This window comes from Phaseolus vulgaris, chromosome 11 (genome assembly GCF_000499845.2).
Source record: "Phaseolus vulgaris cultivar G19833 chromosome 11, P. vulgaris v2.0, whole genome shotgun sequence".
NCBI classification, from domain to species: domain Eukaryota; kingdom Viridiplantae; phylum Streptophyta; class Magnoliopsida; order Fabales; family Fabaceae; genus Phaseolus; species Phaseolus vulgaris.
The window spans coordinates 51,035,435-51,061,646 of record NC_023749.2 but is presented as its reverse complement, the minus strand read 5'-3'; the positions used below and the strand labels follow the sequence as shown (position 1 = coordinate 51,061,646).

At 31.7% G+C, this 26,212-nt stretch overlaps 3 protein-coding genes across 3 annotated transcripts; 1 reads left to right on the top strand and 2 right to left on the bottom strand.

Moving 5' to 3' along the window:
• Positions 1-375: 375 nt before the first annotated feature.
• On the bottom strand, positions 376-7,458 carry LOC137831111 (65-kDa microtubule-associated protein 5). The gene is made up of 11 exons (XM_068638650.1): positions 7,148-7,458; positions 6,352-6,555; positions 5,600-5,845; positions 5,287-5,502; positions 3,893-4,048; positions 3,648-3,807; positions 3,283-3,434; positions 2,193-2,280; positions 1,479-1,552; positions 1,322-1,396; positions 376-908 (listed from the first exon to the last, which is right to left on the bottom strand). Exons 1-11 carry the CDS (start codon positions 7,214-7,216, stop codon positions 645-647), a joined length of 1,704 nt encoding a protein of 567 aa, XP_068494751.1. The 5' UTR covers positions 7,217-7,458; the 3' UTR covers positions 376-644.
• Positions 7,459-12,859: 5,401 nt separating this feature from the next.
• Positions 12,860-16,742, top strand: LOC137838653 (cysteine proteinase inhibitor 6). The gene is made up of 4 exons (XM_068647907.1): positions 12,860-13,293; positions 14,255-14,474; positions 14,850-14,995; positions 16,327-16,742. Exons 1-4 carry the CDS (start codon positions 13,057-13,059, stop codon positions 16,462-16,464), a joined length of 741 nt encoding a protein of 246 aa, XP_068504008.1. The 5' UTR covers positions 12,860-13,056; the 3' UTR covers positions 16,465-16,742.
• A 2,457-nt stretch (positions 16,743-19,199) lies between these two features.
• LOC137818150 (uncharacterized) lies at positions 19,200-23,749 on the bottom strand. The gene is made up of 6 exons (XM_068621406.1): positions 23,391-23,749; positions 21,814-21,886; positions 21,626-21,719; positions 20,406-20,540; positions 20,247-20,304; positions 19,200-19,999 (listed from the first exon to the last, which is right to left on the bottom strand). The coding sequence occupies exons 1-6, from the start codon at positions 23,421-23,423 to the stop codon at positions 19,505-19,507; spliced, it is 888 nt and encodes a 295-aa protein (XP_068477507.1). The 5' UTR covers positions 23,424-23,749; the 3' UTR covers positions 19,200-19,504.
• Positions 23,750-26,212: the final 2,463 nt, after the last annotated feature.

Genomic DNA, 26,212 nt, shown 5'->3' with positions numbered 1-26,212 from the left:
AATAAGTTGTAGATACTTCACTAAACCACTCAAAGTTGAGCTATTGTCCAAATAATAAATGAATTATACTTTTTTCTTATGTTAATTCTTAACATTTTAATCATTCCTTCCTATGTAGATCATTTTTATCAATAAAAAGTTTTTTAAAACCCAAAAGTCAGACAATTACTTAATGCCAAAAACAAAACAAAAATATGACTATATTTTAAAGATAAAAACATTTTTCAATCACTAAAATTTAACAGTTAAGATATAATAAATTTTAAATTTTATTTTATGTATATATATAGTTTAATCACAATTCTAAATTATTGATTACAAGTATATTTTCTTCTCAAACCTGCACTGAATAATCAAATCAGACAACTACACAGATGAAAGAGCAAAGGATGATTTCTTGTATATTTGCATTCTCGTTAGCCCATCCATGGCTTGTACAATCAATTTTAATCAAACCTAGAATAGGTCAGTTCTTAGTCATATACCAATTTACAATTGATAAAAGATGTAAGATCAACCTCTAGTGTTGAAAGTAAAGCTTTTGTATAATATTTCGGAAGGAAACATGGAGCTTTTGTATAATAAGCACATTTACAAAGCTGAATTAGTTTACTGATATACAAGAGTGAAATTAGAGGGCAACATCAATTGCCCCTAGAAACAGAATTATCTTTTGGAAGGGCAACATAGTTCACTGGAATTATGTTGTTCACTCTGCCACTTTCTCTGCGTTCCTTTCCTCCTGGGGTTCCATGGCGTCCGGAGGAAGCCAGCAGTCTACGGGCGGTTGGTGTCCCTGCCATGGTGTTGGCATTGTTGCTCTGACACAGAGGCTTCTTTGTTGCAGACCTTGATCCAAAAAGTGCCTCTTGCTCTACAGCTGCTTGTTCTTGTAGCCGTTTCTGCTCCTGTTATGTAAGCCAAAATAAGTTTACGTGTATCAAAGGGTTTAAAGTTGATGAAAACAATCACTAGTCATTCAAATTAGGGGTAAGTAACAGGTTTATCTTTGTTACAACCTGATCCAAAAGATAGATGAAGCCACTGATTTAAATTTGAATCCGATCCAAGAGAGAAAAATTTACTTATTTACTTAAAATAAAATAAAAGAGTGGTTTCTCCTCTACATGTTTATTTTTTTATTTCACTTGGCAAGACTTAGACTCGCTATTTCTTCGGTTTTGTTTCTTTCTTTTCATATCTTATTTTAAATATCCTATCTCTTTATACAATGATAGACAATAAATAGAATTAGCAATAAGCAAATATCAAGATCAGCAGTAACACGATCCATATCAGTGGTATTGAGAAGAAGATATACCCGATATTTGCGCTTCTCTTCTTCTCTGAGTTGGCGTTGTACAATATATTCATCCAAGCTATGTAATAATGGTATCTGAAAACAAATGCATTTAAAGATGGAACTTGAAAAATTTATGCAATTATCACAATAAAAAATATAAAATATAAATCACTACCTTTTCATACAAAAAAGGTATTCCTTTTTCCATTTCCCACGCTTTTACTTTAGCAGTCAAATTCTCAACAGTAGCTGCTCAAAATTCTCGAAATATAGTGTTAACCAGTGAGGAAATTAGCATGAAGAATATTTCAATCATTTATTGATAATCACCTAATTACACTAATCAGCCAGCTTGTGAGCTTAAAACTGAAGTTTTTATTGATTAACTGAAATTTCATTCTTGTTCCAAATTAAACAATTATATATCTTAAAAAACTATAACGTCAATTCGGTGCTTTCTTTTATACAAAAGAAAAATATTTTTCTAACTTAATTTTCTAATTACATTTGAATTTTATAAAAAAACTCTTGCAGTTTTTTCCAGAAATTACTCTAAATAACTTCTAAGATTAAAAAATATGATTTTTTTCATGCTCTGATTCTTAGGAAATCTAAAACTAAACGTTTATAAAGTGTTTTTTAAAAATAATATAGCAAGTTTTCATGAAAAAAATGCATCTAAAGCAAGCAAGCAATTGTGTCTAACTTCTGAAGTTTAAAGAGCATTGCATTTCTAGTGCAGATGTAATCTGATGTTGGTGACTTCTTTCACTTAGTAAAGTAAAACAAGACAAAAGGTAAACATAAAATCGAACTATATTCGCTAATGCTCTCAGTTATTCATGGAACTGCTATAAATTATGAGTTGTTATAATGTATGACAACTTACATGGTAGCTTGCTGACAAGAATCCGAGCTTTTTCAGCGCGCTTCAAATTTTTGTGAGCTCCTCTTACAGCACTATATCGATTTTCATCCTGAAAAGTGTATATGAAAAAGATAAATAATATATAAGAATATTCACAAATATCATGGTAGAGAATGATGCGTAATAGATTTGCAAAATCTATGTTATTTTAGGGACAATTTTAACCAAAAAATTTAGGGATTTTATCTAAGAGGAAGTAATGTTTTCTTCTGTTTAATTACAATAGGAGTCATTAGTATAAATAAAACAGCTAGGTATCATTTTGTAATCACACAATCTGAAAATGACATTATTCTAATTCCAAGTCTCTATGCAAATTGCAAATGACCAACTTATCTTAATGAATAATTATCAAATAGATCTAAACATATTGCAGATAAAATAAAACATTTAAGGTATAAAACATCTGTAATTGCTATGCTTCATCACCCTAAAAATGCGCAACTCGTACATAGTTCCACATATTAAATTCAAGGGAGAAAATTGGAAACAATACTGCAAATGTTTCATGCTTCCTGCGACAAGATATTTTATTCTAATTAGATATTCTCCGCATGCATTCACACTGGTTTAGATTTTGTTTATTCAATCCAAAGATGTGTCACTTTACCAGTTCAACTAGATATACAAACATATGTTATCAAATTCAAAATAACAAAATGACATTAAATCACATCCTACCCATGGCATAGACGACCAAAAATCTTAAGTCGCTAAACGAGGACTCGATAACAGATATATGTTTCTAAAAACATCAAAGAAACTCAATCAAATTGCCATGTAACCAACCATTAAATTTAATGACCTACATGCATATGAAAGACATTAGATTGACTTTACCCTCTTTTAAGTAAAATAACCAAAAGACACAGTCATCATCCAGCCTAATCAACTGGTATGTATGTAACACTAAGCTATAGATATAGTTCAAAAACACTAAAAAGTATTTGAATATATTTAATAGCATCTATCCTTCTCCATGATAATAAATTCAACCCCATTAAGTTATGGCTTATTTATGAATCATAAACTTTTAAAATAAGTTATCTACCCTTTCGTATTCATCTAACCACTTTTCCTCCTCAGCTGCAAATTTCCATTTCTCTGTCCTATCTAAGATATCTCTTCTGCTTAGAGCTTGCTCTTTGGCTTGTCTTATTTGACCATCCATGTTTTGAAGCAAGTCAGAGAGATCAATATTACCTGCAAAGCCGTAAAAGTGTACAAGGAAAAATTAGAGACAAAACCAAATATTATGAACACACATACAACAATACTTTTCGAAAGTATTTAAGAGGGAAGATTAGAAAAATTAAGTGAAATCTTTATAAGCATCCACAAATAGTTTTGAAAAGGAAAGGAAAAGTTCTAAATACTATAGGCTGTATGAAGGAGATAATAGGATAGTATTGGTACCAGATTCAATGAGGCTAGTCAAAATCTGTCTTGCAGATTCACTGTCGACATCCATGTGAACTCCTCTGTAAATTGCTTCAAGCTCATTCTGCCTCTTAAACACCAAATCCTTCATCTTACTGGCTTTGACAACATTTAACCGCTGGACTTCACCTTCAACCTGAAAAATGTAAATCATCAAACAACGAATGCTCAAATATTGAAGTGAACATTACATGCTAAGCTCAAGTCAAAAAAAGTTTCACCTGCTCAATGACTTCTGACGAAAGGCAACCATGTGTTGACACTTCATCCACTGATGCTGAACTTAATCGAGTAACATGACTAAACACCTTTTGCTCTTCAGTTGGTGTCTCCATGAGATCCCATAGCTCTACCAGCATTTTAGCAAGCTCTTGTATCTACAGAAAAGATAAATAAAGTGAATGAATGAATGAATGTTCAAAAACCTGTTGGAAATAAAGTGGTTGACCAATAACAACAATACCCTTGAATGGATTCAAACAATAATACCATCCAACTACATAATTTGATACCCAAGCAATAGAAAAGGAAGCAAACCTAATCCGCTATACAAAATTACTAACGTCAATGGTAAAGAAAAGCAAAATTGTTTAATTTACTGGCCTATATAACATTTGTGTAAACTGAAATTTTGATTTCATTTTCATTTTATAAACATGAAGATTTACTATGCGATACAACAAACTCCAAGTTCCATTTGCATCCAAGGCAAAGCATGATATGAGAAAATAAAAATAATTATGCAACCTTCCTAACTATAATTACTTCAAGCAAATTAGAGACAGACAAAAACTACAGCAGTTAAGTGTCAACTCCTTTAATTTGGACAAAATAAGTTAAAAGATTTAAAAAGTTGAATTGGTTCTTGTCATTTTTATGATCAGTTTGAGAAGTTGTTCTAGCAAGTAGTGAGTTTTAATATTTATAGCATGCGCAAACAAACAAATAAACTTGTGCTTTAAGGTTTTAAATTACATGTATGATTTTACATACCAAACTCGGACAATAACATATGACAACTATAAAATAAACTACAACCCACCCCATTTAACTAGCTACATGGATAATTGGTAGTGACTTGTAATCCAAGCTTACTTGAAACACATTTGTAGGAGATTAAAGCACACTAGCTTGTCCATACAAATCCGTAATTTCAACTAAATTCAAAATTAACTTGGGTATCACTCATGATGTTGTTCAGTAAAGAAAAAGAACTTGACCTTCAATAGTGAGAAAATAGTGCAATTACAATAAAGAACATAGTTAATTACTCGTGATTAGAAGTTCAGTTTTGTAATATTCTATTCAATCACTTGACAGCCCTGGCAAAACCTTGACACACAACTTTCAGGCTGCAACTGGCAAATTATTTCATATGAAAAATATTTCAATTTAAGAAACGTAAAAGCTAAGTAAGATACCGATAACTACTTGAACTAAACAGAGATTACTGATAACTACTAGAGTGATCATTTGAGGTATATCAACCAAGATTGAGAAGATACACCTTCATTACAAGCTAGTTGCAACAGTACGGCACATGTATACACATGCAGTGGTGCAGAGAAAAGTACAAGTTCATTTGCACCATTTCATCTAGATCAGAACAAGTCACCTTTTGAAGCCTTTGTTGCTTCTCCCTCTTTAATGAATGAATAACCCCAGTTAATCTTGCAAGCGTGTCATTGCTGATGCTCTGTAGTGTACCTTTTAATGAATCGTCCAGACTTGGGTGAATTTCATTTAATGTCTTCCTAAAATCAATTGACATTACTTCTGTAAGCTCACTAATAGTACTGATATGACTCTTCACTTTCTGCTGGCGCAATGCCTGGTTGAAGAGAAAAATGAAGCAATGTTGAGCAAATATGAGGTAAAATATCTGGAACTATCAATGCTACTTGACTGTATTATGAATTTGGTAAAACCTTTTCGTTCTGAAGCTCCTGTAGATGCGACTTGAGTTCCCCCAATTTCTTTGATGTCAGATCACTTTGATTAACATCTGAATCTGTGACACTTTTGAACTGTCCACAACCTGCTATTTCATCACATATCTGAGAAATTTGGGACTTTATCTTTAAAAATTCCTTGATTCTGTCATCCTTCTTCGACCTCAAATCCTCTAAGACAGGTCTAATGGTAGTTATTTGCTGCTTCAGAGTTCCCTTCCCCTATCGAATGCAGAGAATTAGTTGAATAGGCACTTCTTTGATTCAATAGTGTGACGCTAACTCCAGAGAGAGAAACACAAGATCTTGTAAACATCAAGCAGAAATGGCAGTAAATAGTTCCAAAATGAGAAGGAAATAATCACCTATTGAATCTTTAATAACTCCAGTAGTTCAAAATTGCATGAAATTTAATTTTAGAAAAATAGAACACATTTGTGGAAATTCACTTCGAAAAATTAATATACGAACAGGAACACCGATGCCTCCTCCTGTATAGCCATTATTCAGAGTTGACCGCATACTCTTTCTATCTCAACAACATGAGAAAGCCAAATAGTTGATCTTCAATATATGCCAAGGTTACACATTTTCAATTACGACTATACATAAAAGATAACAGAAGACACCATATAGCACACATTCAGGTTCCTGTTCACAACATCACAACTGATACAAACTACAAGTTACAACAGCACAAAATGGACTAGTAACCTAACCAAACCTACCCGTGGGAGCACGGTAGATTCCCCAAGGGAAGAAACAAGATTAGTTGCTTGAGCTTCAGCATCTGCCAACCACTGATACATGTCAGCCTTGTGCTTCCTCGTCTCCTCAACTCTCCGGTGATAAATGTCAAGACACTCTTGCTCTAGTTGAAGAAGCATGTTGTCTCTATCATTGTCACTTTCCCCAATCTCATCCCATATCACCTACGAAAACAATAAAAATAGTTAATTCACACGCCAAAATTTACAGTTACATTCAACACTATCATTCAAAATTGATACTTTATTTTCAATTTGTTTCCTATATTTAAGATTTGTAAAAAAAATCAACTTTTTTCATGCAAATACTTCAAACATTAATCAAACTGAAACAGCACACCAATTTTATGATTAAAGTAAAGATATAAAATGAAACCAGATATTTTTCTCAAAGTAAACAGTCTCTAAAAACAATACCAAAAATATATATTTAAAATTAAAAATAGCAAGGAATTCTAAAAACACCGATTTATAATTAAAGATACAAATTGAAAACGGAAACAGAGTAGTCCAAGGCCAAGCAGTCGAAAACAGTCATCAGTGGCACAATCTTTAGTCAAATTTTATTTCCCTTTTAACCGAATCAGATTAGATTAGTCAGAGACGCTAAGTCTATGAAAAAAATAAAATAAAGGTAAACAGAGGCTAAATTATCTAACATTACATCAATATCAACAAAATGTGCCTTTTTTTTAATAATTAATCAAAAATAAATTAAAAAGATTAAAAACAGTGAAGGCTGAAGTGAGCGAAGAACCTGCAATTCGCGGAGGAGAGAGGCGCAGGTGGTGCGAGAGGGGGAAAAGGAAGGAGGCGTGGCGGCCATGATTGCGAAGAAGAGAAAGCAAAATGCGAAAACCCTAACTGAGAGAGAGTGCTATGAAGAAGAAAGGAGAAGAATTTGTGAAAGAATTATGAACGTTGAAGAAATTAGAAGAGATTAGAAGAAAATAGAAGGATTATGGAAGATCCCATGATTTGAGTGTTTTTTGACAGAACAGATTCTTCTCTTCAAAATTACTCTCTCCAGTTTTTGGCGCCAAACTAACATGTCCTTCAAAATTTGCAGTCGTCAAGTCAGCGATAATAAATTGTTGACTCATAATAATTAAATTTTTAATTAATATTCAAACATTAACTGTTCGATTTTCTTTTTATTCCCTTTAATTTCCTTTAAAATATTACATATAATATATCTTCTTTCTTACTCATTTAATTTTATTTTGATTTTTTATCCCTCAAAATTCAAACTTCACATATTTTGTTCAAATATTCTTGGTTGTTAGCATACAAGTGTAGTAACATGAGTTGTATTATTTTTGTTTTAATTTATAGAAATGGTTTTTAGTAAGAATCTATATAAAAAATATCACATGTAATAAATACACACATTTAAATTGTGTTAATGATTTTAAATTTAGATGGCAATAAGGTAAAATGGTTGTCAAATATTTATTAAATATTATCAAAATTTAAATCAAAATAGATGGAATATGAAATTTTAATGAAATAAATAAATACATTTTCGTATAAAAGATTTATAATTATATAAATTTTACAATAAAATAAATTATTAATATTTTAGAGATTTAAAACAAGAATAGATATAAAAACAAAATAACTATATATATTTTCGTCCATATATTTAATTTAAAAAATCAAATGTTACGGTAATCACTAAAAAATTATTAATTAGACTTAATTTTTCTTAATTTGAAATACTAATTAAGCAAAATAAAATATTTAAATTAAAATGATTTTTTTAGATCATGATATTAATTAAAATAGTCATATTTGTTTACTTTTTTACTATACAATTTAGGATAATATAAGAGTAAACAAATTAATATAAATTAAAAATATATGATAAGGATATTATAATAGATTATATACTTCTTAACAATTTTAAATTTAAAAAAAAAATCATTCTAAAACGATCTTTCCTCATTTTCCTTATTTTTTCTCCTTTTTTTTTGGACTTTTTTTTCCTCTATATAACCTACAATTTTTAAAATTTTAAATTCTCTTTTTTTGAATCCAAATTTTTAACACATCCGATATATGAAAAAAAAATATAATTGTATACGTGAAAAAATTAAGAAAAATCTAAATAAAATTGTTAAAACTGGTTTTCAATGAGGATTACGTATTTTCTAATTGTCTTACATGAAAATGAAATTTAAAAATTGTGAAACAACTTATTATAGCATAGAAGAATGAAAGAAATTTAAAATATTTGTAAAAAATGATATATTTTGGAGAGTGTAACACTAATTAACGAAAAACATTTATATGATAGGTAGATAGTGGATTCAAGTGACACTTGTCACATGACTTCACATTAAGATTGGTTTTACACTTATAAATCTATCTCATGTGGATTCGTGTTTATGGGAAATGATCATGTCTTAAAGATTGTTGGAGTTGATACTACCAAAATAAAAGTGTATGACAGTATTGTTCGCACAATTTAAGAAGTATAACATGTGTAGGACTTGAACAATAATATATCATCTATTGGATAATTAGATGACCTCAATTGTAAGATCTATAATGAAGGTGGAATGTTAACGGTGGTGAGAAAAAATGTAGTAGCGATGATATGCACACTTTATTTGGATAGCAAGTAAAATAACTTTCTACACAAAGTGTTAAAAACTCAATTCAGGATTGTGGGAAGAGCAACCGAATAAACAGATTTTGGATGAATCAACATAACTATTAATACTTTTCTTGAGGTAGGGAGGTGGAAATACTAATAGACCTTATGGGTTTGGTAAATAGTCTGATGGACCGTGTATGTATGGTGAACAACTCTAGTGAAAGACGATTATGAGTCATCAGAGGTCCTCATGGGGTCGAGTAGTGCTAATGATTGTGAATGGATTTTGGACTCTAGTTGTTCATTTCATATGATATCAAACCGTATATGGTTGCAACATTTTTCATAACTTGAAGGAGGGTGTGTTCTCCTTGGTGATAACAAGTTATGTAAGATAAATGGAATTGGAACATTGAAGTTTCGTCTTCATGATGAAACTAAGAGGATGCTTGAAGAAGTTAGGTATATACCTAGCTTGAAGAGAAATGTAATATCCTTGGAGAACTTGAAAAAAAAAGTGATATGCTTTTAAAGGTGAAAAGGAGGTTGTGAAGGTGTTGATAGGGTCCATGGTGGTGATGATGGGTGTGAGAAAGAATGACATGTATGCCTTTGATGGTGCTATAATTTATGGGTCAGTGTTTATCGCTAAAAGTACTGTCTATTTCAAAATTGAGTTATAACACAAAAGGTTAGGTCATGTAAGTGAAAAAGGGGCGTGTGGAGAGGGACAAGCAATGCTTGTTAAGAAGTGATAGAATTGACCAAATGGTATTATGTGAAGACTGTGTTCAAGAGAAAGTTTGTAAAATTCGTTTTAACATGGGTAAACAAAAAATGAAAGGGACCCTTGATTATATTCATGTTGATCTATGGGGTTCATCTTCTACTCCATCACACTCGGGTGTCAGATATTTTCTATCAATTGTTGATGATTTTTCAATAAAGTTGTGGGTCTATCCTCAAAAGACCAAGGATAAAGCGTTTGAAAATTTTAAGAATCGAAAGTGTTTAGTCGAAAATCAAACTGGAGTGATTGTTAAACGCTTCAAAACTGATAATGGCCTGAAGTTTTGTTCATAATTGTTCACCAATTATTGTACAGAGCATGGTGTAGCAAAGCACTTGAAAGTTGTAGGAACACCTAAACAAAATGGTCTAACATAAAGATTCAGACCATTTTGTAATGTGTAATGTGTATGATGTTGAGTGTTGGAGTTCCAAAGAATTTTTGGGTCGAGGCTACTGTTGCTTAAATGATAAATAGATGCCTTTCAACGGCTTTGGAAATGAAGACTTTCGAAGAAGTCTAGTCAGGTCATCCCCCAACCTTGATTGTCTAAGAATCTTTGGTTTTCTTGCCTATGCTCATATTAGGCAAGGTAAGCTAAATGCTCGAGCTATTAAATACATGTTTATTAGGTACCCAAAAGGTGTTAAAAGGTATCTTTATGGTGTCTAAAGCTAGGATTCAATAAGTGTATAATCAACAGAGATTTTGTCTTCAAGGAAACTGAAATGACTTACAAATTAGAAGTTCTAAATGTGTGTATATTGAAAGCAGGGATGCTGATAAGGCTAACATTAAGGTGGATTCCAATATACGATACAATTTTGAAACCACTAGATTGCCTAATACGTTTGAAAATGATAGACGCTTGATTGATGTGTCTAAAGGCGATAGGCATTCAATTACGTCTGATGAAGAACATCATGTTGATGATTATAGAATAGCTAGATATCAAACCAAAAGAACAATCAAAGTTTCAAAGAGGTATGGTTATGTAGATTTGATTGCTTATTCCTTAGTTGTTGCTAGTGAGGTGCTGGAAGATGAACCTTCTAGTGTATCACCTACCTAAACAAACAAGGAGAAAACTAAATGGTTAAGTGCTATGAATGTGGAGATGAGGTCACTTCATATGAATAATACCTAGACTTTGGTGTGTATACCTGAAGGTTCTAGGTTGGTGAGTTGTAAATGGATTTTCAAAAGAAAAGATGGTGTTCCAGGAAGGCGTGATTGGTTGCTAAAGGTTTTACACAAAGAGAAGGAATTGATTACAATGATATTTTCTCTCCTGCTGTAAAACATATATCCATAAGGATGTTGTTAGCAATGGTTGTTAAGCTTAAACTTAAGCTAAAATAGATGGATGTCAAGATAACTTTCCTTTATGGAGACTTAGACAAAACCATCTACATGAAGCATCCAGAAGGATTTAAGAAAGAGGGCAAGAATTATTATGTTGTAAATTAAACAAATCTTTGTATGGTATGAAACAATCTCCAAGGCAATGGAACAAGCGATTTGATGAGTTTGTTGCTAGAATTGGTTTAAATGTAGCATGTATGACACTTGTGTCTACTTCAAATTTTTAGCAAATGGTCTATTCGTTATACTGTTGTTGTATGTTGATGATATTTTGATAACAAGCAATAGTAAACCCGAGGTGAGAAAGGTTAAATTTGAACTGAATAGCGAGTTTGCAAGTAAGATATTGAGGATCAATTTGAAAGGTTAAATTTGAATGATGAACGGTCTCCTATGACGGTGGGGGAACAAAGTTATATGGATGGTATTTCATATGAAAAATTGGTTGGTTCAATGATGTATGCAATGGTCTGCACACACCCTTACATAACTTTTGTTGTTAGTGTTGTTAGAAAGTTTATGTCTAACCTTGGAATAGCACATTGACAAGCTTTTAAGTAGATCCTTTGGTACTTGAAGGGGTCACTTGGAAGAGTATTGGTTTATTGTGGAGCTAGATAATTAGTTAAAGATCTTCCCATAGAAAGGTATGTTGACTCAGATTTTGTTGGATGCATGGACACAAGGAAATCTCTAACAGACTATGTGTTTAATGCTTATGATATTGTCATTAGTTTGAAGGCCAGTCTCTAAAAGGTAGTAGCTTTGTTAACCACTAAAGCAACATATATTGCCATGACAAAAGCAATAAAATAAGCCTTGTGTTTTAAGGGTCGAGTCGAAGAGCTGAATATGCAAGACCAAATGGTAACTATTCACTGTGGTAACTATAGTGCAATATAGTTGTCAAAGAACCAAACACATTGATGTGAAGTTGCACTTCGTGAGAGAAGAGATTGCTTGAGGATTTGTGATGATGGTGAAGGTTACGAATATGTTTGATATGATCACGAATGTATTGTCTAACATCAAGTTCTTTCATTGTTTGAATTTAATTAAGTTTATGGGTGATTAAGCCTATAATAGGCTTATATATTGAGTGTTTTATCACTCAAGAAATTTGTATTGAACCAAGGTCGAGATTTGTGAATATCGGTTCAAATAAAACTAAGTTCAAATTTTCCTAAACCGTTTAGAGGTGTCAGACTAATGGTTCAAGACTGTTTTATGGATATTATTGTTGATGGATATCAACTTCTATTGTTTTGAATCATTTAGCCCTTCTGTTTAATTTTTCTGTAACCGTTAGTTTTATGTTATTTTCATTGTAGATTATTTTTTTATAAATTTATTTTATTGGGGGAGACTAGTAACAACAAATAAATTAAACTCTATTTTGATGTTAAAAGATAAATTATATATATATATGTACACTCATAATTATATATATATATATATTTTTATTTTTTTTTAAATGTAATTATTTAGATTACTTATAATAATGCATATATTTTAATTTATTGTTTTCTCTAAATATAAAAAAATTCAACCCCAATATATTTTAATTAAATATATTAAAAAATTTAATTCCCCAATATTTTTAAACTAATATCATATATTAATTTAATAAAAACAGTTATTATAAATTTATAATATAATATTTACAAACATAACCGACTTATTTATGGAACATCTTCGTGTTCGCTAATGGTGTGGACATGTGTCAACATCTGAACACCGTTTCGTTGGAATTGCTTAAGAATTAAGAAAAGCGTTAAACACAGCGCAGTTATTACCGTAGAGAAAGGGAAGCAACCACGCAGTGCAGTTATTACCCTCTGTTTGGCGCAACAAATAAAAACACAAAGAAACCCAAAAGCGTTTTATTCCAAAGCAAAAACGAAACCGAATGAGAGCATCAACCTCTTCAATTCCCACTCCTTCCTCCTCCTCGCGTTTCTCCCTCTTCTTCTTCCTTCTATTCGCGCTCTTCGCCCTTCGATCTTCTTCCGGCGACTGCTCCCAGTTCCACCACCACGCGCCGATGGCCACTCTCGGAGGCGTGCACGACTCCCAAGGGTCTCAGAACAGCCTCGAGACTGAATCCCTCGCGCGATTCGCGGTCGACGAGCACAACAAGAAGCAGGTTTGTCTCTTATTTTGTTCATGTTGTGTTTGGATTGAAATTTCATAAAATCGCTGTTTGAAATTTTAATGCACTGTGACGAATTCCAGTCCAACAACCGAAGAAGGTAAAAAAAATTACGGTGTTCCTGACAAGTTCTCTGTCAACAAAACTATTATTTTAAAACAGTTCCTTAAAATTGAAGATTGAAAAGTGCTTCTTATCAGTTTTAAAGTGATTCTATTATAAACTTATTCTATTTTAGAGTTCCTTAAAATTAAATATTGAAAAGAGTATTTTATTCCATTTTAAAGATATAATTGAAAATAATGTATTTATTGATAAGTTGTTAAAAAGCTCAAATTGGAGATGCTATTGTAACATTTGTTAAGGAACTAAAAAGAATTTTATTTTATCAGAGAAATCATGAAGCTTGAAAGAAGGGTTAGAAATCGTAGAAAGAGAGATTCTATTATTACCACGATGATGCAGATTTTTTTTAATAAACTTAGTCAAATAATATTTTTTTTTTCTAAAACAAAATGTCCCCTAAAAAGGAAATGCTCCAAAAAAATTCTGAGGCATAACACAATATTATAATAAATAATTGGCAATTATCCTTAATAATCATGCTTATGTCGAAACTAGCCGAATATTAATTTAAGTATGTTAAATCTTGTTCACCTATCAATACAACAACGGTAATAGCCTTATCCTATAACTTAGGTCAGTTAACAAATTCTCAAGAATATCATTCACAATATGCAAAATTACATCACATGCATTCTCTGTGTGAATTTATGGTGATGATTGTATGCTCCCCACTAAGGTACTGACATGTTATTTGGATTCCTGAACTTTCTTGTTATTGTGATCAGTGATCACAATAGTCGTTTCTTTTTCTTTATCCTGTTTTATGTTCAATCTAATGAACGACGTTTTGTGAGCTAAAACTGTTGACTTGTGTTGGTTGGTGTTGAAGAATTCGCTTCTGGAGTTTGCTGGGGTTGTGAGGGCACAGGAACAGGTTGTTTCTGGTACCCTGCATCACCTTACTCTCGAGGCTGTCGAGGCTGGTGAGAAGAAGCTCTATGAAGCCAAGGTGTGGGTGAAACCATGGCTGAACTTCAAAGAACTTCAAGAGTTCAAGCCTGCTGGTGTTGCATCACCATTTACCTCTGCTGATCTTGGTGTCAAAAAGGGTATGACATTTTCTAAATCAATCATTTGTGAACTTTATAGGACAAAGAACAGTTCTAATTATGATATTTATTAGGAAGTGAATACGTTGAATTTTCCTTTAAGGTGGAGTGTAAATAGTCATGAACTGATAATTTATATAAATATTGAAAGAAGCTTGTAGGAGTGTAAATAAGATTAAATCTAAACCACCTGGGAGTTGCTTTCGTTATGTTGGATTAGTAATAGTTATGAACTGATAATTAATGTAATGTATAAAGTCTGTACCATTTGCCATGCAAATGTTTGCTGCCCTTCTCATGTATCTTCTGTAGAATGTTTGAACCTGAAGTGGTTATTATTTAATACGATCTACTGTGGTCTGTCCTTGTTATCAGATGGTCACAAATCAGGATGGCAATCTGTGCCAGCACATGACCCTCAAGTTCAAGATGCTGCAAATCATGCAATCAGGACAATCCAGCAAAGGTCTAATTCACTAGTACCCTATGTGCTTCATGAGGTTACTGATGCAAAGGCTGAGGTCAGTGCCTAGTTCTTTATTGTTTAAAATTTTCTTGATCTAGTTTGTCTGCTCAACTGGTTCTAGAATCACATGGTTGAATTGGATAGCTTTGTTGGTTGTATTGTGTTGATTGTCTTGACTAGAGTTATCGGAGGATTTGTGATTTTTCTGGTTTTTTTTTTATCTAATTATGTTACCCAAACTTGTCTCCTTTTTTTCTACCAGAAACCTTTTTGTAAAATATTTGTCTAAATACTTGTCTCGTTTTTGTTTAAAACATGTCTAGCATTATGCTACTATCTGCTTATTATGTACGTATGAAGTTGTTTTTGTCTCACTCATAAGTTATGGGACCAGCGTAGTAGTGCTGGGTAGTAGTAAGTTGTGTTACTTCAGTGGTATTTATGCGGTTAATATTTTGATTATGTACTGAATGTATTAAATAATCTTTTATTAATTCATTCAACTCTAAAACAGCAAACAACAATGTCTTTCCCATTAGGGTGTGTCTTGTATTAAATACAAAGGTAGACAGTTTACTCTTCATACCTCTTAACGGTTTGACCTTAAGTTTTCTCTGGTCTCCTTCATATTGGACTATTTTTCATCTGGTTGGGCTTCATTTGTTTTCTCCACACATTTTCACGTTGACGCATCAAATCAGTAAAGAAAGTGACGGATTAGAGTTCTTTATGTATTGTTTAATCTACTGCTGATCGAATAGAATTATAGACAGAAATGGTAAAATGAAATGACAGTTTAACATAGTTGTCTAAAAAATTAAGGATTAAAGTTTAAGATAAGAAGCCAACTTGTGCACAAGTTATCCTTGTTTAATTGGCACAAGGAAGTAAAGAGTTATAAAATTTCATTGTGCTTGTTTACACTAAAACCTATCTTAAGTATTTTGAGTTCTAAACAGAGAGAGCCGATAATGTTCAAACAGAGAGGGATGCTTGTAACATAGACACCCCTTTCACCACTAAATATATTAGGTGAAATCTAATACTTGCTGCACTAAATAACCCGAGTCTCACTATTAGTGGAGATGACGTGAGATTTCACCTAATCATAGAGTGCGTGAAATCTGGTTCTGGCTACACTAAATAACTTGAGCTCCTCTTTATTAGTAGTTAACATGAAACGATTGTAAGAGTGTTTGTTAGCATTTCTTTATTCAATATTCTTCATCACCTGCAAAATGTTCTTATGGTTACTTTATTGCTCCCAACGGTATGCAATTTAGTGATTACAATCTTTGCTGAGGAATAATAGCATCTGGGGATCGCTTCCGAGGGCATAGTTACTGGTGCATCATGGATGATGGTTGTGTGTAAATTTGTATGCAGGTGGTTGATGATTTTGCCAAGTTTAATCTGCTTCTGAAGGTGAAGCGGGGAGAGAAGGAAGAGAAGTTTAAGGTAGAAGTACACAAGAACAACCAAGGAGAACTCCATCTGAATCAGATGGAACAAGATCATTCCTAATTCTGATCTGAAGTCTGGTCAACAATATAGGCCTTGTGTGGCTCCTAAACTATACTTTTACTTTTTTCAGTGTGAGGTTTACCAAGTTACACACAAATTATACACTTTTCGGGTATTGCTCTTGTGTGTCTCAACAAGTATAATTAGTGCTTACTCCTATGTGATCTTTGTATTGGCTTTTATCTAATAGGAAAGGTACCATAATGTAATGTCTATACCATAATATATAAAATCTATTCTAATATCATAAAATAAAATAATTCTAATTGTTTGGTTTACACAGTTCTGAATTTTTTATAAGGGTCTTATGTGTTACTAATTTTACTTTTATCAATATAATTTATTTTATTCTTTTATATTTTAAGTTTTATAACTGATTTTTTAATTCAATTAATTACTTACAACAAAATGTTATATATGATAAAATTATTTTTTATGAACTTATATGTTACAAATTTAATAATATTTTTAATTTTAATAATTATGATAAAATAATTAACTTTTTATTCTTTTATCTTAGGAAAATAGATACGCGTATTTATTTATAATTGTGGTAACTGATTTTTTTTATTGTGATAATGGTTATGTTAATTGTTTTTTCCATTTTGGTATTTTTTTTTATTAATAGTAAAAAAAGTTTGACACATTCCATAAGTTACTTCTTAACCTAAGTATTTCTTTAATAATATTAAAATATAGATGTTAATCAGCTGTATTTAACATATGGATAAAGAATGAAGGTAAAACCGTTTTCGTCAAATTTTAAGAGTTTGGTTCAATTGTAGTTTGACTTCTTCGCGTACAACTTTGATTATGCTTTATACATATTTCAAAATAGACAATTTTGGTTTTCATAATTTCAAATTAATTATCTACTTTTGGTTCACATGTTGTAAAAAAAGTGCAATTTTTGTTTTTCATTTATAACTTTTAAGATAATTATAATAATTATTTTAACTTGCTATCTATTTTTTTACGATTTTGGTAATGCGACTATGTTTTTATTACTTTAGTAATGAAATAATCTAATTAGCTAATTATTTTAAATTGGATAATGATTATTTATATATTTTTTTATGTTTAAACGTATTTATAAACTTATTTAATAAATTGCTCGATAATTTGTATTAAATGATTTAATTTATAAAAATTTAAATAATAATTTTTTATATACATTTATTATGTCATCAATACGAATTAGATGATAAATTAATAACAAGATTAAAATTGTCAGTTTTCCAAAGAATTATCATTTTTAAAATTATGAAATAAAATTTAGTAATTCAAACTATGTAGATTAAAATTACACACAAACTAAACCAAACACACAAGAAAAGTCCAATTAAGTTTAATATTTTGCACTCCAATACGAAAATTTATATTTTAATTTTATTTATGAAAAAATAACTTCTAAATTATATAATTTAAATTATTTTCTTCTGAATCTATGACATAACATATAAATAAGGGTGACAATAACAAGAGGGCGACATAAGCAAAGGTTGACTGTGGCAAGAGAATAATTTGGTCTTTGAATCATCCAGTGAATGTGTACATAAAAATTATGAGGGTGCAGAAAGAAATGAAGTTTAACATTTGGATAACTGCTTTCGGCTTAAAATTTTGAACCCATATGACCTACTTATTGTTGTGTTCCTTTTACTTCCTGTACCCCACACATTTCTTACTACATCTCTTTTTAAAACTTCAATTTCCCTTTTTTTAACAAATCTAGATTAGTAAAATTATTTTTTTGAATAAAAATTTGGGAATAATTTTTCCATCTATCTTTGTTAAAATTTGTGTAGATTGTGTTTATTTTACATAATTTATATGGTCATTCTGAGACATTTAATCCTATTATGGAATGCATTCAAAACAACTCTCGCCCATAGTATAAATATAATTCCAGATTAGATAATAATTTTCTTTCTTTCAGATTACCTTATCTAGAATTATGTAAATGGTGTTTATATTTATATAATTTCAAAATGTTCATTTTGAAATGTTATTTACCACGAATAATCTTTCTTAGACACAATTGACCCTTTATTTGTGTTTATAGATAGTTTCAGAAAGGTTGATTCAGAATTAATCTCAAAAGTTTATTGGATTCCAGAATGATTGCAGGAACAATAATCTAGAGGCTAATAAATTCATCGTAGAATGGTCTTTCTGATTCAGAAAAAGCTTGTCGGAATTAATCTTAAATTTTAAAATTGGTTGCAAAGAAGAAGCAGCCACAAGCACTATTAAAGAAACTGTGAGAAGTGACACAAGAAAAGAAACACTTTTCGTTACTATGTGGAAAATATGACTATCACACTTGATGTGACACTTTTACAATCACTTCCAAAAAAATGTTCACAAAGGACGGAACAAAGGGTGACAGATTTGTTTTTTTTCTATGGATGCTTTTGTGGTGAGGTTTAAAACATCAAAGACTTTCTATTTAAAAAAATTGTAAGGAAAAAAAAATGCTCATAAAGACTCTTCTGCAAACCAAGTCACAAACTCACCAAATTTTTATAACTTAGACTTCAGAGTTTGATTTGTGTAAAACTTCACCAGAATCATAATTCATCTAGTTATGAAGCAATGCAGATGATACAAACTACAGTGCCCAACCCTACTTGTATAGATATGCAAACTAGTGTTCAGTATCCATCTTTGCCAAAAAGGGTTACAGACATTTGCTGAGAGACTGGGAAATAGTTAAAGTTTCTGCAGCAATATTAAATAAGGTTGCATGCATAAATTTCACTCCATCTAGAATTGTGATATACATACATTGTAGACCTAAAAGTACAAAGCTAACATTACTGGTCAATGGAAAGATACATCAGCTACACATACAAACCAGATTAATAAAAAGGGGGATCTGAAGGTGCATTCAGATCCTTTCTTCAGCCAGCAGCCAACAACATGGGGACATGTTTTGACAGCTAGTGGGGTACTCATAATCATAACACTAGTATGTACTTATTCTACAGTTATCATGAGCCTTTTCACTAATCTAATCACCCAAAGACTATAATATTTACCCCTCCTCCTCGTCATAATCTTCCTCCTCCTCTTCTAGTGGCCTAGCCAGCTGGGCAAGCTGTGTAGAATCAATGGCCATCTTGTCCACATCAGAAAGGGGCCATCCCAGAATCTCTTCATGCTTAACCTCTGTTGAAGGAGGTTCCGGCAATGAGGTATCAGCTGCCACGCTAGCCTTTTTGTCATCGTTTTCATTCGTAACGGCATTCAGATCAATATTCCGGAGGGAATCAGTGCTTACAACAGGAACTGCAATATTTTCCTCCTTTAGTAAATCCTTTGGTAAATCCTTTGGCTCAGAACCACTGTCCACTCCAACACTTGGGTTTGCACTTTGTTGATTGCTCGGCTGAACAGAAGTGCAAGGCTCAGATTCAGCATCCTGATGATATGTGTCTCTTACTAAAGGTGGTCGCCCTCGGCCACGACCTCTTCCTCTACCTCGGCCTCTTCCCCTACTACCAGTACTGCCAGTGTGGCTCACCTCTTGCTGGAATAGAACAAAAACATTATTGATAAAAACATGGTACATCAAAGGACTGCTAGGCATATAGCAACACTAATTGCAAGACTTTCAGGATTTTGTGTTCTACAGATGACAAACTATGCTGGTGAACAGTACTTCAGAAGTTAAGACAACAAATTATGAGCACACAAGGGAACAAGACGGTTGCCACAAACATTAATAAATATATATAGCATGCTATTAAGGGTTTTTTTTTTAAAAATGAAATTACCATCTTGCCCCTCTTAGCCTCTTCATCACTGTCATTACCATCATCACCGACAGCTTTCCTGGATAGTACACAGCATTGTTAAATGTTAAGTACATAAATAACAATATGCATATCAGAAGGGTAAAACAACAAAACAAACAAAGATATTGGACTTCAAACCTTCTTTTTGAAATGGCCCGATCATCAGCACCAGCCTCAGCATGGCCATGGCCATGGCCATGACCGTAATCAGGAACTCTGCTGACAACGTCCCTCAGAAAGTCAAAGACATTATAGCTTTGTACACAGTGTTTTCTGCAATTTACAGTCACAATTTGTTATAGTTGACTTCATAGCTCATAGTCTTTATTATAAATAGAATTTGGAAGGCAGATATAAGAGAAACAGTATGATATCTTAACCAATCGGAATCTGAATATCACAGTAAAATTAATTGGAAGAAAATGTCTGAGAACACAAGTAAGAAATGCTAAGGGTTGTTAAAGGCAGTTCCCCGGTGCTATCAATTTTAGGATCAACAAAGTGAATCCCCTCCAAAACATAGCACACAATTCAGAAGAATGCAAGCTACCATATTTGAACATTGCCAAGTAGTTCAGCCATAAAACTAGAATTAGTTATCTTGGACTTTGGAGTGAAACAAATGGCAAGACTAAAACAAAAAATAAAATATTAGACCATGGCTAATAAAATAGTGAGAAAAAGGGGAATCATACGTGCAATTATTAATCAGTTATTTTATGCAATTTTCAGAGCATAGAAAAACCAAAGTTACAAATGTACAAAATAGATTTAATTTTGCTTGTCAGACCTGTTCTGATCTTAGTGTTTAACAACATGAAGTCCAAGGGAATGAGACTTTTGGGAGCTATTGTTGTCATCCCTTGGCCATTCACCATCCGTTATTCTGCCAAGCCATGGTGGAACTCCCTCCCCCCCCCCTTCCCCTTTTTGCTTTTGGAAAACCTTTTTAAGAGTTAATCCATACTTCAAATATTTCGAGCACCGGAAAGCTTAGACAATGTAGCGCGCAGTTTTGGGTGTTGAAAAAAGGGTACTTGTGTCCTTTATTTTTCTTTCTAATCCTATCATAGTTTCCTTTAGATTCAAGTTAAGATATACAAAACATGTTCACAAGTTCATAAAGTGGAGTACAAATAAGATATACAAATAAAGTTTAACAATCTATTTTACACATGAATGCATACCCCCAATAAGCACATTAGTTTTTAAGTTTAAACATAAATGCTTCTAATAAAATTTGATCATTAATCTATAAATATAAAAGAAATTTTCTATAAAGGCAGTATTCTAACTAAGTTCTTGAGTTAGTTCTCAATCACTAAAAGGGGAGATTGAAGCAAAAGAAAAAGACTTACAAATGCAATGAATTCATGGTCTTTGCTCCTCTTTGAAGAGTTATTTCATAAGTACGGTCACAAAGATCTTGCAGAAATAGTTCTAGAGCTTTAGCTGAAATCCATTCAAGAGCAATGTCAACAACATATATAAGAGAAACAAACAAGCAGTGGCCTGAAGTTAACAACGCAGTAGTCAAAGCACTCACAAACTAAAACAGGAACAGCCAGTGCTATCTTTCCAACATCCTCATCTGCTTGCATTATCTTCTTTATCCGAGCCTGCAATTTGAAGATTTCATCACTCAAATTAAATTTTTCTTTAGCAACAGCTCACTCCTTAGATACTTAATAGACAAGTAGAAGAACTTAACAGAGGCTAAATAACAAATTAGCCTTTGTGAAAATAATATAATTACAACTTAAAACTTGATTTGAAGCTTACAGAAACAATGGCTTGCCCAGTCTCCCTAAAGTTTTCCCCTGTATAAATAAGGTAAAAACAATATTTTGTCTCCCAATTCTCTAATAATTGGTAGTTACTGTAAGGTCTTTGCTAACTGTACATAAAGACTACTATATGCTAGAAAGGTATAATGGGATAAAAGTGCTAGAAACAAGGTATTTTATTAAACCGAAATAGGTATAAACTCCAATTACAAAGACCAAAGTTGCTCACAGAACAAGAAACAAAATATGGAACACTGCAAATCTTCAAGTGTCTGCATCTGTTCTACCATTTCCCAAAAGACTCACTCATGGCTGGATGTCTTCTCACTTACCTTTCCCTCCCTTTTTCGTTGCTTCTAATTGTTTTCCACTCCTTCCTCCCTCCTTGCAGTCTAAACAGGTTGTTAAAACCCAAATTCCTTCTTTACTCCTTACTCAAATATCGCACCCGGTTTAGCAAAGCTATGCCTATCAATAACACTTGGCTAAAAATTACCATAAATTTGAAAAGGCCACTGCATCTGCAACTATATCATCAAACATTCTTCCTAATTGATGTCACCAAAATCAATCCTTAAAGGAATAACTGTATTCCATTACAGATCACTGACACCGTACATTAAAGACTAATGTTAACTCAGCCCACAACTAGTTAGCCCACCATATTCTGAAGAATAATTCACATTTGACAACCGATGTAAGAAATTTATTATTCAGGCTTTAAAATATTAAAAACTGTGAAGTAGGCACATGTTTAAAACAGAAATCAGGTTAACCTGTAAAACTGATTTCAAATTTCAGAGAAGATGCAATTTCACAATGGGATACTATGTTGTTGGATTTAAAAAAGGCCGGTTCTATCCCAAGTCCACAATAGAATTGAGGACTGCAGGAGAACCAAAATTATCAGAAACACAAAACCACAAACCCATCAGTACTCACTTCAGCAGTCTCCACTGACACGTCTATCAAGTAACCTTAAACCACAGTGCCCAAACAACCTAAAAAGTTGTTTCTTTTTTAAATAACCTATCTTAAGTCAATAACCTAAAAGCAACATCACACATCTCCGTAATACCCACATCAACATAAAACCACCCATTTCAATTATTAAGATCATAAACCCAAACAAATGGATCCCATAAATCCAAGCAAAGTATAAACAATTACCACAATCTAAAAACTTCTTTTTTTTCAAAAAAAATCTTAAGAGAAAGAAAAGCTCAATAGAGATCAGCTCAATTGCTTTCACTTCCACACACCTTACCTTGCATCCAAACAACAGAAACCTACGAAAAGCTAAAATCTTTACAAAGAGAAAGTAGAGAACACTTACAGCAGGGAAACGGGTATCGAGCTTCTTCCTCATGGCAAAAGATTAGGGTTTGAACAGTGAAGAATTGGGGGAATCAAATGGAGCAGAAGAGACAGACCCAGGAAGCAAAATCGAAAGCTTTGAACAAAAAGAGTGACCCTAACATCAACACGATGAAATCGAAGAAACCCATTCCAGATCCAAAGGCCACTCTCTCTCTCAAAGATTCATTCAACGAGATATGCCTCAGCAAGGGTTTGTTATAGTAACACGTCGGTGACGAGAATCGCGTCACGGCCCAATAGATGCAGAGCATGTAGGCAGAAGAAGGTGAGAGTGTGTTAAAAAGAAGGAGTCAAAACGGTGACGTGTTGAGAGATAATTGTTGGGATATTTTATTTTCTTCTTTTTAAAGTACAAAAGAGAGAGAAAAGAAAACTAACATTGGACAAATAAAGTAACACTTACCAATTGAAGTACATTTTCTTTGCAAAGATCATTTTATAAAATTGTAATTAAAATTAAATTTAAAATCTAAAACTTTTTATTTATTTTAATTAGAAAACTTAAATGTAGTTTAAGTTTTTACAATATTTTAGTATGTATTGGATCGTGTTATTTTATGATTTAATTTCACTTAATTCAATCCAATTAAATTTATTTAAGTAATACTTGTGATTTGATCAAAATTAATCAAATCCAAATTAATTGATTTTTATATAGATTAAATTATGAGTTTAATTAGAGAGACTCGATATTCACTTTTATAGTGGTGTTATTGAGAAATTATATTATATTTTTTTTTCATGTTTTAAATTTATTTGAATTAACTAATTATTACTTGCTACTTGAAGCATTAAATTAATTTTTAATTAAATTAATACTTTTAATAGAAAAAAGAAAGAATTTTAAAATTTTGATCTTAAGGCGATGCAATCCACTCCACTTAAAAATTAATTAATTTAACATAAAAAATGTCTAAATTTAATTTAATATAAAAAAATACATAAACTCAGTCCAATGCTATTTTTTCTCTTTGATTTTATCGTCTTTATAGATTTAAAAGAATATGTTTGTTAAATAACCTCTGATTTACTATATGAAAAAAATAATTAAAATTATTAGATTATTATAATAAATATTCTTATATCATTATTCTTGTTAAAGGTTGCTCTAATTAGTTTTTATCCTTTCTCGACATATTGCTTCTTTGAATATTCCTTTAGACAAAATATAAATTCACTTCAATAAAGCAAATACAAAAACTAAAGAGCATATCTCAATTAATATAGTTCCTTTTAAATAGGAATATTATAACCAAAATAATCGTAGTCATTATTTATTTGAATTTTATTATTTATTTGAATTTTATTATTAAGGTAAATATTTATTTCATCTTAAAGTGAATAGATATTGTTATTATTCATGGAACAATTATTATTCATTAACAACATGAACCATTGTATATTTGAATAATAAATTATAATTCTATTCCTTACTCATATAACATTATAGACTTAGTGTTGAAGAGTTTTTTCGATTTTCATTACTAAAGTTCAACAATCCTTTAAGGAAAAGATCGACTTGTTTACTCGATGTATATGGTGAGGTCCGGTAACAAGGTCCTAGAACTACTTTTCCACATGATACTCACCATAAGTCAAACAACAACTATTACATCTCATTTTGCAATGGATTATTTAATCCTCGAAGTCCTGAAAGCCCACATAAGCAACAATGTAAAAGAATGAAACCACAATTCAAAATGCTATAATTGAAATACGCGTCATCAACTAAATAAGGACAAAGAGTCACTACGAGCTCAACATCATGACGAGATTCAAATCCTCTGAGAACAACATCACGAGGAGATTCAAGTTATTCGTCAAGAAATACAATAGGACCAAATTGTTCAAAGGTTGAGCAACCCATCATCATCATCGATTCGGTCTCACTCTAACATATTGTCCAAGGAGAAAATAAGTCATTGAGACAATATATGACCCGCTTTGTTAAAGCCTCCTTGAATATTTTCGATTTACACCCAACTGTGGAGATGCATTCAATCAAGGTTGGACTTCAACTTGAACCCTTAGACAGTTTATATGTTGAACCACCTCTTAACATTGATGACCTTAGAACACGAGCTACTTTATATATTATCATAAAAGAAAATGTAAAAGTAAGAAAGTGAGTTAATAAAGTTTTCCCTCCCAATCCCTAGAGTTTAAAAAAGAAAAGTATTGACAGATTCGACATGTATACAACCTTCGATGCTAGTTTCATTCTTTAAAAGACTTTCTTGATATCATTTGCAATTTATTTTGATTAAGATTCTTAGAACACCCTTAAACCATTATTTTTTATGAGGTTTTATTGGATAGTGTGAGACTTCTCTTTTATATTAGTTTTTTTTGAATCATTTGCATTTTGTTTTGATTAAGGTTTTTAGTGAAAACTTTAAACAATCATTTTAAGGAGGCTTCATTCAATACATGACACTTCTCCTTTATTGTGGTGAGTACTAGGGATAGGTAGGTGGATCTACCCATAAATATCACATTTTAATCAAGCTGGATAAATTTTGTTAGCAAAATAAATGATTTTTGTATGAGTCTATAACTTCTCTATAAAAAGTTGATAAAAAAAACAAATTGGTTTACACATAAATAGTAATTAAAAATGATAAATCTACCACTTAAAAATAATTTATTTTTCTTTAATTTGTTAATTTTAGAAATTATGCATTGAACGAAGATAAGTAAAATGGATAATATATATAAAAAATTCATAATGTTTTTCTCTTAAAGTTTTAAATTTGTTAGTGTGAAATTTTCATATTT